Source organism: Dreissena polymorpha, chromosome 10, assembly GCF_020536995.1.
Source record: "Dreissena polymorpha isolate Duluth1 chromosome 10, UMN_Dpol_1.0, whole genome shotgun sequence".
In the NCBI taxonomy this organism is placed as follows: domain Eukaryota; kingdom Metazoa; phylum Mollusca; class Bivalvia; order Myida; family Dreissenidae; genus Dreissena; species Dreissena polymorpha.
Window position 1 is genome coordinate 30,045,345 of NC_068364.1, and position 16,917 is coordinate 30,062,261.

Below are 16,917 nucleotides of genomic sequence, written 5' to 3' on the forward strand. Positions count from 1 at the left end.
AAAAAATGACGTCATTTAACATAAACAGTGAAAATTATCGATAATTTTCACTGATAATTTTCATTGTTTAAAACAGTGAAATTATCAGTTTTAATTCACTGATATTTCTCTATAAACCACCGGAAAGCATAAAATAAAGGTCTTTAATCAAATTTAACTTTTTAAGAGACCTTTAATGCATCAAAATACCTATCTAAGTGGTAAAGGGTTAAAAACCTATCTAAGTGGTTAAGGGTAAATATTTGCTGTGTAACATCCTCTAGTTATAATCTATTAAGTTTGTTCAAATCCTGCCCGCAGTGTTTTTTTGAGAATCAGATCAGGTCCCTTTGGATTTGGAAAAATCACGGCATTTGACTAAAATTGGGAAATTAGTGTTGCTGTTTTGCTTATAATTGCTTAGGTCACCAGGTTAATTCGCAAACAATAGTATCACTCCTTTCAGATGCGTTTATCCGATAGGTCACCTACTCAAATTTGAAAAAAAAAAAAACTTGTTTCCTCAACATGGCCATATTTAATCAGAATGTTTGTGTTTATTTTTTAAAGGTTGTGTTTGAATGTGGGTCAAGTTTAGATCAACAGGTCAAGTATTCAGTAAGTGGTGACTTTACCAGGTCAAGTATTCAGTAAGTGGTGACTTTAACAGGTCAAGTATTCAGTAAGTGGTGACTTGACACTCAGGTGAGTCCTTTAGAGGCATCGTGGCCCGCTTGTTTAACTCTTTCAGTGCTGGAGCTGAATTTTGAAGGCCTTTGCAAACAGTTTGGATCCAGATGAGATGCCACAGAACGTGGCGTCTCATCAGGATCCAAACTGTTGCTATTCTGATAGTATTCTTTGAAAAAAATCGAAAAAAATGCTAATTTTAGAAATTCAGCAAACAACATTTAAGCAGACGACAAATTTCCCAGCATGCAAAGGGTTAAGTAATATCTGGGTCAAGCAGGTTTCCTTCAGGCTGTAGTTGTATCTTGTGAACACTTCAGGAGAAAAATGTTTAATCCAGAAACTCAGCAAAAAACTATATTAACATTTGTTTTCCTGATATCCCAGCCTAGTCCAAAATTGGCTTTGAGTGCAAAACAAGGTCAGAAGCCACATTTATTATACAATCATCTTAAAAACTGCTTACAACAGTTTTACCGTTTACCACTTAGAAACGTATTTTCACGCATGTGTAGTCCCTTAGTAAGTTTTATTTAATTTTAGACCTTTCTCACTAGATTCAAGTTAAAGGGCTTCATTTCCAAACCTTAGATACTGATGAGCAGCAAACAGCATAAAACCTGAACAGACTGCGAGTTACTGGAAAAGGGTTAAGAGGCCATTGTCCCTCTTGTTGATCCATTCTTTAGAAACTTCATGTCTGGTCAATCTTTTAACCCATTTATGCCTAGTGGACTCTCCCATCCTTCTAAATTGGATCAATTTATTTCCAAAATTAGGGATGTCTGGTATATGTATTTCTATTTTTAGAATATTTCTTACAGAATTTCGTTTAAGCAAACAGTGTAGACCCCGATGAGACGCCACATTATGCGTCGTCTCATCTGGGTCTACGCTGTTTGCAATGTCCTTTTTTCAGGACGCTAGGCATAAATGGGTTAATCTGGGTCATGCATGTCCAAAAATAGGTCACTAGGCCAAACCTCTGAAAAAAATCTTGTAATCGATCATTGAGAACCCTCCAAAGAGCAAACTAGCTTAGTAGTGTTTCAATGTTTTAATGTAATTATTGGTTCAATGGGAATTGAATATTCCAGGATATAGTCCATTATTGGTATTGTTACTAATTGATCAATTGTCCATTGGGATAAAATTGACTTATGATTCATTTGAACTCATTTCAGTCTGCACTCAACTGCCCCAATGCATTTAGTGTTAGTCAAGTCTTAGTGCAATTGATGTTTAGCTTATGGACGGATTGAACTTATTGAAAATCTATAGATTCAACATTTAAGGTTTTGAACTGATTGCACTAATTGTAACAGATTTATTATTGTTGTTAATTTACAAATGGTTTTGCTTCATTGTTGAGCTGTTCAACGCAAAAAAGGAATATGTTTGATTTTTTTCTTTGGCTTATAAACGGATCTTTAGGGCTGAGGATAATTCGAACTGTATCACGAATAACATGAGTTATAAGTAGATATACAGATCACAGCAGCATTATATTTTTATTTAAAAACTCAATTTAAAAAAGGGGCTTAGGTGGGGAGTTGGGGGTAATGGGTGTAACACACATTTTTGTTCCCTACCCGTTTCACCGGAGGGAACTTATGGTTTGCGCTCTGTGCGTCTGTCTGTGAGTCTGTTTGTCTGTCTGTCACACTTTTCTGGATCCTGCAATAACTTTAAAAGTTCTTTATATTTTTTCATGAAACTTGAAACATGGTCAGATGGCAATATGGACATTATGCACGTCTTTTCATTTTGTTCTTACGTAAAGAATCCTGGTTGCTATGGCAACAAATATATATATAAAAAATCTGACAATGGTGGATCAGTCGGTAGGGGACATATATTGCTTGGCAATAGTCTTGTTTATGCAGTTTTACAGGAACATTTGACCAAAACATTGAATCTCAAACATTTACGCGGTAAAAAAAGATAAAACCATTTTGCAATAGGTTGCAAATAACCTCACATAAGCACAGTCTTCATCTGTAGACAGAAAAAACTCTAAACGACCATCCGGACATTATGACCAACTGGCTACAAGGACCACCAATTTTCTGTCCCGAATTTTTCCTTCGATATTTCAATGGTTGTTTATACACTCACTGATCTGACCAACCCCATGGCTAATTACGCCCACATTAACCCTTTACCACCTAGATACATATTTTCACGCATTTATAGTCCCTTTAATTGTAGTCCCTTAGAAAGGTATATTTAATTTAAGAGTGTTTGAACTAGATTTAAGTGTTTAAGGTTCATCTCCAAACCTAAGATACTGATGAGCAACAAATAGCATAAAACCTGAACAGACTGCGCGTTAGTCGCAGGCTGTTCTGGTTTTATGCTGTTTGCACATAGCCATTTTCTCTTTGCTTCTATGTGGGAAAGGGTTAAGTAGTTACGACCAATCAACGAAATTGTTCTACATTGACACTCACAAAACAACCTGTAACTTTTAAACCTTCCTTGATTTGGGTTTGTGGTTTGATTGGGTTTGTGTACGAAGTCATTGTGACCCAATTAAAGACATCGGTATTTGCATCCACTACGAGGTGTAAGATTTTTTTCCCTTCTTTTTCTTTTTAACATTTAATTCTTGATTGATAATTAGCTAATATGTTCCAGTCATTGATGCATAAATTCATTATTGTTTGGTTCACACTTTAAAGATTAAAAACAGCAAATAATTTAATCGTTAGGATATTAAATGTAAGAATATTTAAGTACGACGGTTTTGTTCGTGATAGATATCAAAACTATGCCATAACGTTTTAAAAAAAGGATCAGAGAAAACGGAAAGAGTTGCATGCAAAAATATTAAAGTTCATTAAATATTTACCATTTGTATTAGCTGTCCATAAAATTCATGAAAACTCAGCATTAAGATCACTTAGCTATTAATACCATTTTTCAAAAGTCCCACGGGTGGTCTTAATAGTGAGGTTTCACTGTGCATATTCTATTTGAACTACAAAATATGAAGCTGAAATCTGTAATTCAAAATGATCACAGTATATGCCTTCCCTTATCAAAAATCCTCAATCTGCTTTTGATGGGATTAAGATCAAATATTATGTAACACTTTGCTATTAAATAATGAAAATGCAAAAATTATATTGATTTTAAAATTGGTTCATCAATTTTTGAATCATAAGAAGAACATCAGAGTATGTTTTATGCTGTAAGGTTTGGGACTTCTTTATGTATTGTTTATGAGAAGATGTGATCTTTGTCTTTTTATAAATCAGTGAGCATTATGTTAGAACTGTGAAAATATTATACTGTAAAAGCCTGATTAATGTGTCCCTTAAATTTATGTAGAACACAATAATAGCAAATAGTTCAATACATTAATTTACCTCTCCAGTTAATATATTTTTAATGACCACACTTTGCATGTAAAGTATTGAAATTGATTCAGCTGGCAAAGTAAATTGTAATTAAAATTAAGAGGACACAACCAAATGTTCTAGTTCTGGAATAATTGGGCTTAATGCATGTACGTTCAGTGTTATCCTAGATTAGCCTGGGTAGTCTGACAGGCTTATCAGGGATGACACTTTCTGTGCACAGGAAAATCAGGGATGACACTTTCTGTGCACAGGCAAATCAGGGATGACACTTTCTGTGCACAGGCAAATCAGGGATGACACTTTCTGTCTTAACTGAAGTTGTATTTAGAAGAGACTTCCTTTAACAAATCAGGGATGACACTTTCTGTCTCAACTGAAGTTGTATTTAGAAGAGACTTCCTTTAACAAATCAGGGATGACACTTTCTGTCTCAACTGAAGTTGTATTTAGAAGAGACTTCCTTTAACAAATCAGGGATGACACTTTCTGTCTCAACTGAAGTTGTATTTAGAAGAGACTTCCTTTAACAAATCAGGGATGACACTTTCTGTCTCAACTGAAGTTGTATTTAGAAGAGACTTCCTTGAACAAATCAGGGATGACACTTTCTGTCTTAACTGAAGTTGTATTTAGAAGAGACTTCCTTTAACAAATCAGGGATGACACTTTCTGTGCACAGGCAAATCAGGGATGACACTTTCTGTCTTAACTGAAGTTGTATTTAGAAGAGACTTCATGTAACAAAAAAAAAACATCAGAAAGTTGGGGCTGTGGCTCATAAGATACAACACTAACAAACATGCATTAAGCCCATTTTCCCAGAACTACTTGCCTTAAGCCCATTTTCCCCAGAACTACATGCATTAAGCCCATTTTCCCCAGAACTACATGCATTAAGCCCATTTTTTCCAGAACTACATGCATTAAGCCCTTTTTTCCCAGAACTGCATGCATTAAGCCTATTTTCCCCAGAACTACATGCATACAGCCTATTTTTCCTAGAATGCAACTCAAATATGGTCATTCAGGTGTGGTGGATAAGGTGTCCTCTTTGCAACTGAGAGGCCAAGGGTCGATCCCCACTCATGAATTGCTTTGAATGTGTACAAAGATAAGAAAGTACTGGTTTTTCTCAGGAAACAATCTCATTTGTGTCTTTATCATAAGTAAGCCTTAGGCTTTAACTTTGATTTATCTAAATAAATGAGCCTTACTCTGTGAAAAGGGGGTTTAATGCATGTGCATAAAGTGTTATCCCAGATAAGTCTGTGCAGTCTGCATAGGCTAATTAGGATTGACACTTTCCACTTTTTTTTTGTTTAAAGGAAGACCCTTCTTAGCAAAAATCCAGTTTATGCAGAAAGTGTTGTCCCTGATTAGCCTGTGCAGACTACACAGGCTAGTCGGGGACAAGTCTCTTTACACACATGCATTAAACCCTGTTTTCGCAGAGCAAGGCTCAAATTGAACTTGTTTGTCAAACATATGTGCCTCATAGACATTAGCTGAACTCCAAAATATTGTTGTTTTCTCCTGATGTATGATGATAGATAAAAAGTCATTTTCTTTGAGTAATTTGGGGCATTCATTGTTTTTACTAATCTTTTAAGTAGCAGTTTATGTTTTTTACAATACAGTTTGATGGATGAAGATAATTAACATGCAAAATATGAGATAAATAGAGAAATAATAAATGACTTTTCAACAATAAAAATAAATTTGGTAAGACATAACTGTGTCCTGTTAAGTATATCAACAAAATAAATTGAATGGAATGTGTATGTATGGACATTTCAACTTCAACGGATGCTGACCAAGTGCTTGGCTTCATGCTCTACCGTATTTTACATAATTATCCCGGTGGGCTATTACATTTCAATAATGGATATAACCTTGCCATAGTTTACTCTGTTTATTTGGAGTTATAATTTTATATGAGTGTCCGGTGCTTTTGTAAATAGATGGGAAATTAAAGAAGTTTAATCGGTTATTCTTTTGAATTTATATAAAAGTTTTTGGTGTTTTTGTAATTAAGATGGGATGCTAAATTATGATAAATCACACATAAAATTGTGTAGGTTAATTTAGTTACTTTGAAGTCATTATTTTTCAGGACCTTAATTTTCATTCATCTTGTAGTTTTTCCCATCCACAAATGTTACACAAACATATCCAAAATGAACTATGCAAATTCCTTTTTTTTCCAAAATAAAAAATCCACAAATATACTTGCCCACACAAAAATTATTTAAAAAAAACACACAATTTCATGATGACACAATGACATGAATCTACAGTATTTCTATGTGATTTTATTGAAAACAATAGGGGTAGTGGATGTTTTTGAGGGAACATCTATTTGGGTATGTACGGTATACAGGGATATCTTTTGAAGTGTACTCAGCATACAGTTGCATTCACATACCGTAAATAAACAATCTTTGGTACATTTATTTTGTAACACAAATACTGGTACTTTATTTTGTAACACAAATACAGTTGTGCTTGTTGCTTGATTAATTAAAATAAATTACACGTACTTGTTGCTTGATTAGTTAACATAAATTAGGGAGAAAACGTGATTTATATTCATCTGAGTTGATGTGGCATTTTAATTAATGGCTTTGAGTTATTTGCTGTATTTGGGTTCTTTTCTAGATTTGGGTTCTTTGCTGCAGTATGGATTTATGTGTTGCTCACTAGTTCAGCAATTGGATTTAAGCTAATATGGAAAATGGAGTATTTTTATAAAGATTAACATAAATCTAATAACAGCAATTAATTATTTGTTCTGTGATGAGATGTTTTTATGATTGATATATTTGTTTAGAAAAAAAGAAAAAACAAATTCTGTGCAAACCTCCGATGAAGGATTTACATTTTATTTTCAAGCTGAATTGATGTATAGGGCAAATTGTGTGCAGTTGAAAAAAATAAGAATTTTGATGAATTAATTTGATGCTTGACAATTATTGCCTTCTGCCATTATTTATTTAACTATTTAGTCTGTGAAAGATTAGTCTTGGAAGGGTACAAACATACTTAATTTTATAATAAATTATCAAAATTAACAAAAATTGTTGTTGTTTTTAAAAAAAACATTCACAAACAGCCATAAAAGACCTTCTCACTGTTGACACTTGCCTTTATGTTTGTAAGAATTAAATATATTTTTAAAGACTTTGTAAACATTACCAGGTGATGAATTTCACTTCTTTTGATCCATCAAAAACACAAATTTTCTTGTATACATGGTGTGTGAAAAACACAATTTGGTCCTGCTACTATATGAGATAGGGGATTATCAATTAAAACTAATAACGCATTTCAAACAAGTTGATAGACATTATGACTTTGATGTTCTTATGTTTGGAAGTTGGTATTAATACCCCATCAATTAATCCTTTACAACTGAGATACGTATTTTGAAGCGTTTCTAGTCCCTTAGAAAGATAAATGTTATTAAAGACCATTCTTACTAGGTTCAAGTTTAAAAGGGATCTTTTCACGCTTTGGTAAATTGACAAAATTGAAAAAAGTTGTTTCAGATTCGCACATTTTCGTTTTAGTTATGATATTTGTGAGGAAACAGTAATACTGAACATTTACCATGGTCTAATATAGCCATTATATGCATCTTTTGACGATTTTAAAACCTAAAAATTATAAAGCGTTGCAACGCGAAACGATTGAATAATTTGGAGAGTTCTGTTTTTGTCGTTAAATTTTGTGAAACTACGAAGATTGCTTATATAAGGTATAAAATACGTCATGTATGTGTACTCGGCGGAATAGCTCAGTAGGCTAAAGCGTTTTTACTTCAGGACTCTGGCAGGACTCCAGGGGTCACTGGTTCGAAACCTGCTCCGGGCAATGTTCTTTTCCTTTTTTTAATTTTATTCTTGACTTTTTACTGGAGCTTTTACGATCCAATGTTTACATTTATCAATATAAAGCATTTAATGAATAAGTTAAAAAAATGCCAAAATCTGTGAAAAGGCCCCTTTAAAGGTTTCATTTCCAACCTTTAGACTACTGATGAGCAGCAAACAGGATGAAACCTGAACAGCAAGTTACTCGCAGGCTGTTCTGGTTTAATGCTGTTTGCACATAGCACTCTGTGTCTGAGTGGGAAAGGGTTAACCCATTAAAAAATCAAGACGCCATATAGCTGCCAGTAATCTTAATAAGAGCTGCTGTGAAAACGTATTAACAAATTCTATTAGATGCATTAATATATATGACATTTACAATGTTGCAAGGACTCTTATTCTTCAGCCTTTGCCCTTTTAAGTTTATTCATCTATTTTAGATCAAATGAGATTAATTTTATAGAAGAATCTTGGTTCAAATCAATTTACACCTCTAATAGGAGCAACACCACATTGTGTTTTTCACTCACTTTAAAAAAAAAACATTCATCATGTTGATGAATCAAAAGAAGTGAACTTTATCAACTGGCAATGTTTACAGAGTATTTTAAAAGATATCTATACTTATACCAAAAAGGCAATGTCAAAAAGTGCAGGTCTTTTATGGCTGTAAGTGAATGCATTTTTTTTTAAACCAACAGTTGGTGTTTGAATAGTTGATTACAATTCTGTGTGAAACTCAGTTTTTGATAAGAATATGACATCATGCAGTAAGAGGCAGTTTAATTAATTAACACATTCCCATTTAAGTAGCAAAGTGAAAATGGCTATGTGCAAACAGCATTATATACCAGAACAGCTTGCAAGTAACTTGTAGTCTGTTCAGGTTTTACGCTGTTTGCTGCTCATCAGTAGCTAAGGGTTGGAAATGAAGCCTTTAAAATTTGAATATAGTAGGAAAGTTCTTTAATAAATGTAACTTTCTTAGGGACTGCAAATGCGTCAAAATACTTGAGCTAAGTCAGGTTAAGTTTTTAACAAATACTAAGAGTGGGCAACATCAAAACTGTGAGATAGTTTTATAAACTACATTATTATCACTTCTTTTACATGAGCACATGTCTTGATAAGAATGTTGTCATCTTGTACATTTTTACTGGGAAAAATCAATTAAATAATCCCACGACTGCAATCAAAGGTCAGATGGTGAACACTTGCCAGACTCAAGAATATCAAGAAGGCATTCTTTAGAAAGCCATCTATTATCAATAAGTAAATACTGTGACTTACAATATATACTTTACCTTGTTTTTTTGCCACCTTGAATGTTATTTTTCCAGTTTTATAACTCCAGTCAATACTATACTAGTAATTATCAATGGGAAACAGGCCAGAAAAAGGTGTTGTTTTACGAGTGTTGATATTGTTTTCATAGTAATGGCAAAATATCATCATGGGAAAAAGATAATGAGCCGTGATTGTTTGCTCGGTGAATTTCAATGACGAGGAAATGGATATATAGGGAATGAATGGTGAACTCTTGAAGGAAATGTATTTTAATCAAAATATACAATCAACCATTTCCAGGATGTATACAAGAAAATAGTTAGATCTATGATACTCATCTAAAGCCAGTATATACATGTGTGTAATGCGGTTGAGGAAGATCAAAGAAGGAATAGTTCTTGTAAATTTGATGGAAATTAATTTTTATTCAAATTTCTGTGCAAGATATATTGCATAATAGTATTATACTGTGAGTGCTTAAATGTTGACCAATGCTTATTGTTGAAAAAACTTTATGTCAGTTTAGAGACAACAAACAAGCGCAATCAAAGAAAAAATTCAAAGTCTAGACGAAATACAAAACAATAACCTTGTCAGATTTGCAAAAAAGTGTGATATTAGCAATAAACAGGTGCTGAAACGTTGAAGGTAGCAATTTGATCTATTTAATGCATTTATTGTGTTGATTTGATAACGAGAAACAGGGAATTTCACAGAAAGAAAATGTTGAAATTTGACAAAAAGGTCTGCCTAACAAGTAGCAGACAAATATTATAGAATAAAAAAGACAAGACACAAGAGAAATCACTGACAAAATGTTGACGTTTAAATAAAAGGTCTGTTAAAAAACAAGAAGGCAATAAATGTAGCATTTTAATGAATGCCAAACATTAATAAATTTAATTGACACAAAAATATAAAAACATGTTCAAGACACGTCTTGACTGCGTGAGAAAAAAAAGAAACAAGAATATCACAATTTTTACTTTTGAAATTTGTAAGCATTTTTTTTTAACAACTAGATAAAAATGAATGAGGATAATTGATTGGACACAATCAATTAAAAAATGTCAGTAGACAGGTTCAAGGCACTTGTGACTGGAGAGCGCAAACTGAGTCAATCGTTGACGAATATTCCGAAAGTGTTGGTGACAGATGCTGGACATCGCCGCCATGTGTTGGATCATGAGGAGGAAGGGCGCAGCCATTCCCAACCATGTTCACCGATCGTGAAACGTAGGGCCTTCACCACCTGCATTGCAGGAACGCGGTATCTTATAGGTAAGAGATAGTGTGGGGAAAGGGTAACTTACAGGTAAGAGATAGTGTGGGGAAATGGTAACTTATAGGTAAGAGATAATGTAGGAAAATGGTAACTTATAGGTAAGAGATAGTGTAGGGAAATGGTAACTTATATGTAAGAGATAGTGGGGAAATGGTATCTTATAGGTAAGAGATAGTGGGGAAATGTTATCTTATAGGTAAGAGATAGTGCAGGGAAATGGTATCTTATAGGTAAGAGATAGTGTGGATAAATGGTATCTTATAGGTAAGAGATAGTGTGGGGAAAATGGTATCTTATAGGTAAGGGATAGTGTTGAGAAATGATATTTTATAGGTAAGAGATAGTGTGGGGAAATGGTATCTTATAGGTAAGATATAGCATGGAGAAATGTTATCTTATATGTAAGAGATAGTGCGGGGAAATGGTATCTTATAGTTAAGAGATAGTGTGGATAAATGGTATCTTATAGGTAAGAGATAGTGTGGGGAAAATGGTATCTTATAGGTAAGGGATAGTGTGGAGAAATGATATCTTATAGGTAAGAGATAGTGCGGGGAAATGGTATCTTATAGTTAAGAGATAGTGTGGATAAATGGTATCTTATAGGTAAGAGATAGTGTGGGGAAAATGGTATCTTATAGGTAAGGGATAGTGTGGAGAAATGATATCTTATAGGTAAGAGATAGTGTGGGGAAATGGTATCTTATAGGAAAGAGATAATGTGGGGAAATGGTATATTTTAGGTAAGAGATAGTGCAGATATCTGGTATCTTATAGGTAAGAGATAGTTTGGAGAAATGGTATCTTATAGGAAAGGGATAGTGTGGAGAAATGGTATCTTAAAAAGGTAAGGGATATTGTGTGAAAATGGTAATTTATAGGTAAGAGATAATGTAGGAAAATGGTAACTTATAGGTAAGAGATAGTGGGGAAATTGAAACTTATAGGTTAGAGATAGTGTGGGGGAAATGGTAACTTATTGGTAAGAGATAGTGTGGGGAAATGGTAACTTATAGGTAAGAAATAGTGTGGGGAAATGGTAACTTATAGGTAAGAAATTGTATGGAGAAATGGTATCTTAAAGGGACAAAATTGTTTGATGGAATTTGAGACTTATGTTTTCACCAATAGTGAATTGTCAGCCACCTGCATAGCTGAAATGAGGTATCTTGTAGTTAAGTTATTAGTTATGAATGTTAAAACTAATATTATAAATTAGTTATCATTATGCATACTCACTTGAAACAAAATTTGTCCATTTTGTTGGTTCTCTTGGCCTTTAATTGTGCGGCAATTGTGAAATGTTGAGCTTTCAGCCAAGCTGTATTGCAGGAACATTATATCTTATGGGTAAGAACCTGTGTATGGGGAAATGGTTACTTATAGAAATCTTGAGGTGAAATAGTAACTTGATGGTAAGAAGTCTCAAGGTGAAATGGTAACTTATAGGTTAGAAATCTTGAGGTGATATGGTAACTTCTAGGTTAGAAATCTTAAGGTAAACTTGTAACTAATATAGGTAAGAAATATTGAGATAAACTTGTAGCTTATAGACAAGAAATCTTGAGGTAAACGTGTTACTTAAAAGTAAGAAATCAAGAACATGGTATCCTATAGGTAAGAAATTGATAAGAAATACTGTGGTGAACTTTATATTGAGACTTCAAAACAAATCAGTCTTTTCCCCATCAAAGGAATCTTTTAGGTAAGATATTGTTTGGTGAAAATTGAGACTTAAAATAGTGGTTGTATCTTATAGGTAAAAAACTATGTTTGAAAGGAAAATAAAAGAAATAATAGTGTAAGGAATAATGGTGTAAGACATAAAAGTGAAATGAATAATGGTGTAAGAAATAAAAGTGTAATGAATAATGTTGTAAGAAATAATTGTGCAAGAAATAATGGTGTATAAGGAACAATTGTGTAATGAATAATGGTGTGAGAAATAATAGTGTAAGAAATAATGGTGTAAGGAATAATATTGTAAACAATACTTGTGTAAGAAATAATAGTGTAAAAAATACCGGTGTAAGGAATAATGATGTAAGAAAAAATGGTGTAAGAAATAATGGTGTAAGAAATACTAGTGTAATGATAATGGTGTAAGAAATACTAGTGTAATGACTAATGGCATAAGAAATAATAGTGTAAGGGTAATGGTGTAAGAAATAAGGGTGTAAGGAACAATAATGTAATGAATAATGATGTAAGTAATAATAGTGTAAGAAATAAGGGTGTGAGGAATAACTGTGCAAAAAATAATTGTATAATAAATCATAGTGTATTAAATAATAGTTTAAGAAATACTGGTGTAAGGAATAATGGTGTAAAAAATAGTGTAATAAATACCAGTGTAAGAAGTACTAAGAAATAATAGTGTAAGGCATAATGGTGTAAGAAACTATAGTATATTGAATAATGATGTTTACTCATACTTTTTTTTAATATTCATGTTAACATGTTTTTTTTAAACAAAAATGGGCAAATAGAAGTTGTGAACTGTGCTGTATTTTTGCACAAAAAGGAAGCAATGAGCTATTCTGCTGCATTTTTCATGTATTGACATTTCACGGAGGCCTCATTTTCATACCTTGCGTTGATTTTTTTTTGTGAAAAGAAGATTTAAGATTGAAAAATATATATGGCATAATAGTATCAATTCACATGGCATTTATGGGCTGTAAGTCCTGCTTAATTAAAGTACGCCTAATGCTGTGCTTTCCACTTTCTGCGAAAAAATTGTTGAAGCTATCCTCTTAAATGTATTGGCAAAGTTTGCTCAAGGGAAAATCAGTTGGTTTAAACTGACCATTGTAACACGACTGAAAAACTGTTAATAACACACCAGAAAATAGGAATAAGCAAAAAGTCATTTTGTAACTCACTGTTACACGACTGAAAAACTGTAAAAAATTTACACACCAGAAAATAGGAATTAGCAAAAAGTCAGTTTGTAACTGACCACTGTTGCACTACAGAAATACTGTTAAAAACACACCACACAATAGGAATAAACAGAAACAATAGTCATAAGTTTATAAAAGTTCTGGGAACAAGCATGTGATTTTTGTAAAGGATTTCATGGCTGCTGATTTCTATAATGGACAAACATGTCAATTATGTTGCTGACCATTGTCCATTTACATGGCAATTGTCGTTCTGCAGGCTTGCTCGTAGTATATAAGACAGCAAACTTTGGCTAAAGTGCAGGTCTGGTCAATGATTTTAGTAACTTGAACTGTTTTATTTGAACTTATAATTGTCCCTACCGGTTTCACGGGAGGGGACTTATGGTTTGCGCTCTGTGCATCTGTCTGTGAGTCTGTCTGTGAGTATGTCTGTAAGTCTGTCTGTGAGTCTGTCTGTCACACTTTTCTGGATCCTGCGATAACTTTAAAAGTTCTTTATATTTTTTCATGAAACTTGCAACATGGATAGATGGCAATATGGACATTATGCCCGTCATTTAATTTTGTTCCTACGTCAAAAATTGTGGTGCTATGGCAACCAAAAAAAAAAAAAAATCTGAAAATGATGGAATTTCTGACAATGGTGGAGCCAGTAGGGGACCATATTTCTTGACAATAGCCTTGTTTATTTCAGCTTGATTGCATAGAAAGCCTAAGGCTTATTTAATACGCTCTCGAGTCTGTATTCCTGGGACTGGAACCAGTACTTGGTGTCAGTGGGAGAGATCTAAAGAATGCTCCAACAGTGGGGAGTCAACTCATGACATCCAAGCCACAAGGCAGACTTCTTCTTCTTGTCATTTCGCCTTGGTGACCTTAACTGTTTGATGAACAATATAGATATAACAAAGCATACATGCATTTTGCAATATATAGATATTGTTTCAGGTAATGGTTCTTGTTTTGTTGGCCACATTGATGTTTCAGTATTGGTGACATAACTGTGAGCATTTTCACAATAATTGTTTACAATATTTTCATTATCAAGCATGATTCTATGAACATATTACTTCACCAATTCTGTATTGAAATGTTCCTTTGTCGAGTCATAATCCCTAACATTTCCTGAGAAAAACAGCAAACCGTCATGGATCGAATGTTTACATTCTTCCAACATAAACATTGCAATTCTCTGCTACAATATACGCCAATTCCTTCCAAATTAATGAACGCATTTCTCACAAGTTCCCTTAACCTTTTTCCGCAAACTCTCAGCAACACCGCAAACTCTCAGCAACACCTTGTTGCCTAATATATTGGATTCTACAAATCCAATAATGCAGAAAATGCTGCAATTCTTTTCTCCTTGGACCCAAAACTTTCCCCATAAATCGGGCAACACACTTAGAGAGAAATCCATTTGACAGAATACAGCACTTCCCTGCAATCTGGTTGATTAATGAGCAGGCATAATTACAATTACAATGACATACATAATACGTTTTATACTCCTCTCCCGTAACAATTCATGCGCTCACCAATAGTCAATGAGAACAGTGTAGATCTGTTAACTCATTTATTCCTTGTGGACTCTCCCATCCTTCTAAATTGGATCAATTTATTTCAAAATTAAGGATGTCTAGTATATGTATTTCTACATTTAGAAAGTTTCTTACAAAAATTTCCTTAAGCAAACAGCGAAGACCCTGATGAGACGCCGCATCATGCAGCCTCTTGTCTGGGTCTACGCTGTTTGCCATGGCCTTTTTTCTAGAAGCTAGGCATAATTGAGTGAAAGGAATTTCATTGAACGAATTTTTGCAGAAACATGTCCGAGACTCAAGAAGTGTTTATATTAACCCATTCATGCCTAGCGTCCTGAAAAAAGGACATTGCAAACAGCGTAGACCCAGATGAGATGCCGCATAATGCGGCGTCTCATCTGGGTCTACGCTGTTTGCTTAAAGGAATTTCAGTAAGTAATATTCTAAATATAGAAATAGAATATACTAGACATCCCTAATTTCAGAAATAAATTGATCCAATTTAGAACGATGGGAGAGTCCACTGGGCATAAATGGGTTAAGTATTTTTTCACCATTTTGGGATGAGGCTGGGACCCTTTGAAAACTGCGACGTTTTGAATAAACTAGGACATTCCTAAATGAAAGATTTTCCTAAATATTCCTAAATCAAACATGTTCAAGAACATTTCCTTAATCAAAAAAAAAGTACTTGAAGTGTGTGATCAACTTGGCACTTTTCTCATCTTATTTCACCGTTCTTCATTACCAAAGTAGCTGATAACAACTAATCTAAGCAGGTAGCCTATATATATATATTTCAACTTCAAAACAGTAGTTATCATGGTTCATACGATACTTTTTTCAAAGCTCAAAGATGGAAAATGTCCCTATAATGAAATATTTTCATATGATAATATTGTTATCAAAAATTCTGTAATATGTTGGTAAATTTGTTATATGTCATAAACCAGAATTGAAATACTATCTGAATGATGTTTCCATAGTTACTATAGAAACCTCTTCAACAAATAATATTTAATACGCATCTGATGCTGCTGTATGAGCAACATTTTTTTCTGATTTATAATTCACTTATGTATACGTGATAGGTTCAAACATACACATAGTACATTTAGGTAACAAAGTTAAGTAGCGCAATTGTGACAAAGTAGGTGACAAGCTATCTGACAGAAAAGATTAATTAACTCTAGCAAGGCCATTTTACAGTGAGAATCAGCACCAAGCCATTTGACCTGAACACATTTCTGCAATCCTGTTAGCCTTGCTCTTGGAAGACCAGACTTGACCCTTTACCACATAGATACGTATTTAACCCTTTACCACATAGATACGTATTTAACCCTTTACCACATAGATACGTATTTAACCCTTTACCACATAGATACGTATTTAACCCTTTATCACTTAGATATGTATTTAACCCTTTACCACTTAGAGACGTATTTAACCCTTTACCACTTAGATACGTATTTAACCCTTTACCACTAAGTTAGATATTTAACCCTTTACCACTTAGATATGTATTCAACCCTTTACCACTTAGATATGTATTTAACCCTTTATCACTTAGATATGTATTTAACCCTTTACCACTTAGAGACGTATTTAACCCTTTATCACTTAGATATGTATTTAACCCTTTACCACTAAGTTAGATATTCAACCCTTTACCACTTAGATATGTATTAAACCCTTTACCACTTAGATACGTATTTAACCCTTTATCACTTAGATATGTATTTAACCCTTTACCACTTAGAGACGTATTTAACCCTTTACCACTTAGATACGTATTTAACCCTTTACCACTAAGTTAGATATTTAACCCTTTACCACTTAGATATGTATTCAACCCTTTACCACCTAGATACGTATTTAACCCTTTTTCACTTATATAGGTATTTGACCCTTCAGCAATTATATGGGTATTTAACCCTTTACCACTTAGGTACGTATTTAACCCTTTATCACTTAAATTCG

The 16,917-nt window shown here is 33.5% G+C and overlaps 1 protein-coding gene across 2 annotated transcripts in view; it reads left to right on the top strand.

Moving 5' to 3' along the window:
- The first annotated feature begins 9,249 nt into the window (after positions 1-9,249).
- LOC127847823 (dual specificity calcium/calmodulin-dependent 3',5'-cyclic nucleotide phosphodiesterase 1A-like) overlaps positions 9,250-16,917 on the top strand; it is a 305,382-nt gene continuing 297,714 nt past the window's right edge. For both annotated transcript variants that reach the window (XM_052380018.1, XM_052380019.1), the window contains exon 1: positions 9,250-10,477. In XM_052380018.1, coding sequence (XP_052235978.1) covers positions 10,264-10,477 — 214 coding nt within the window. In that variant the 5' untranslated portion in view covers positions 9,250-10,263. The remainder of the gene's footprint in view (positions 10,478-16,917) is intronic.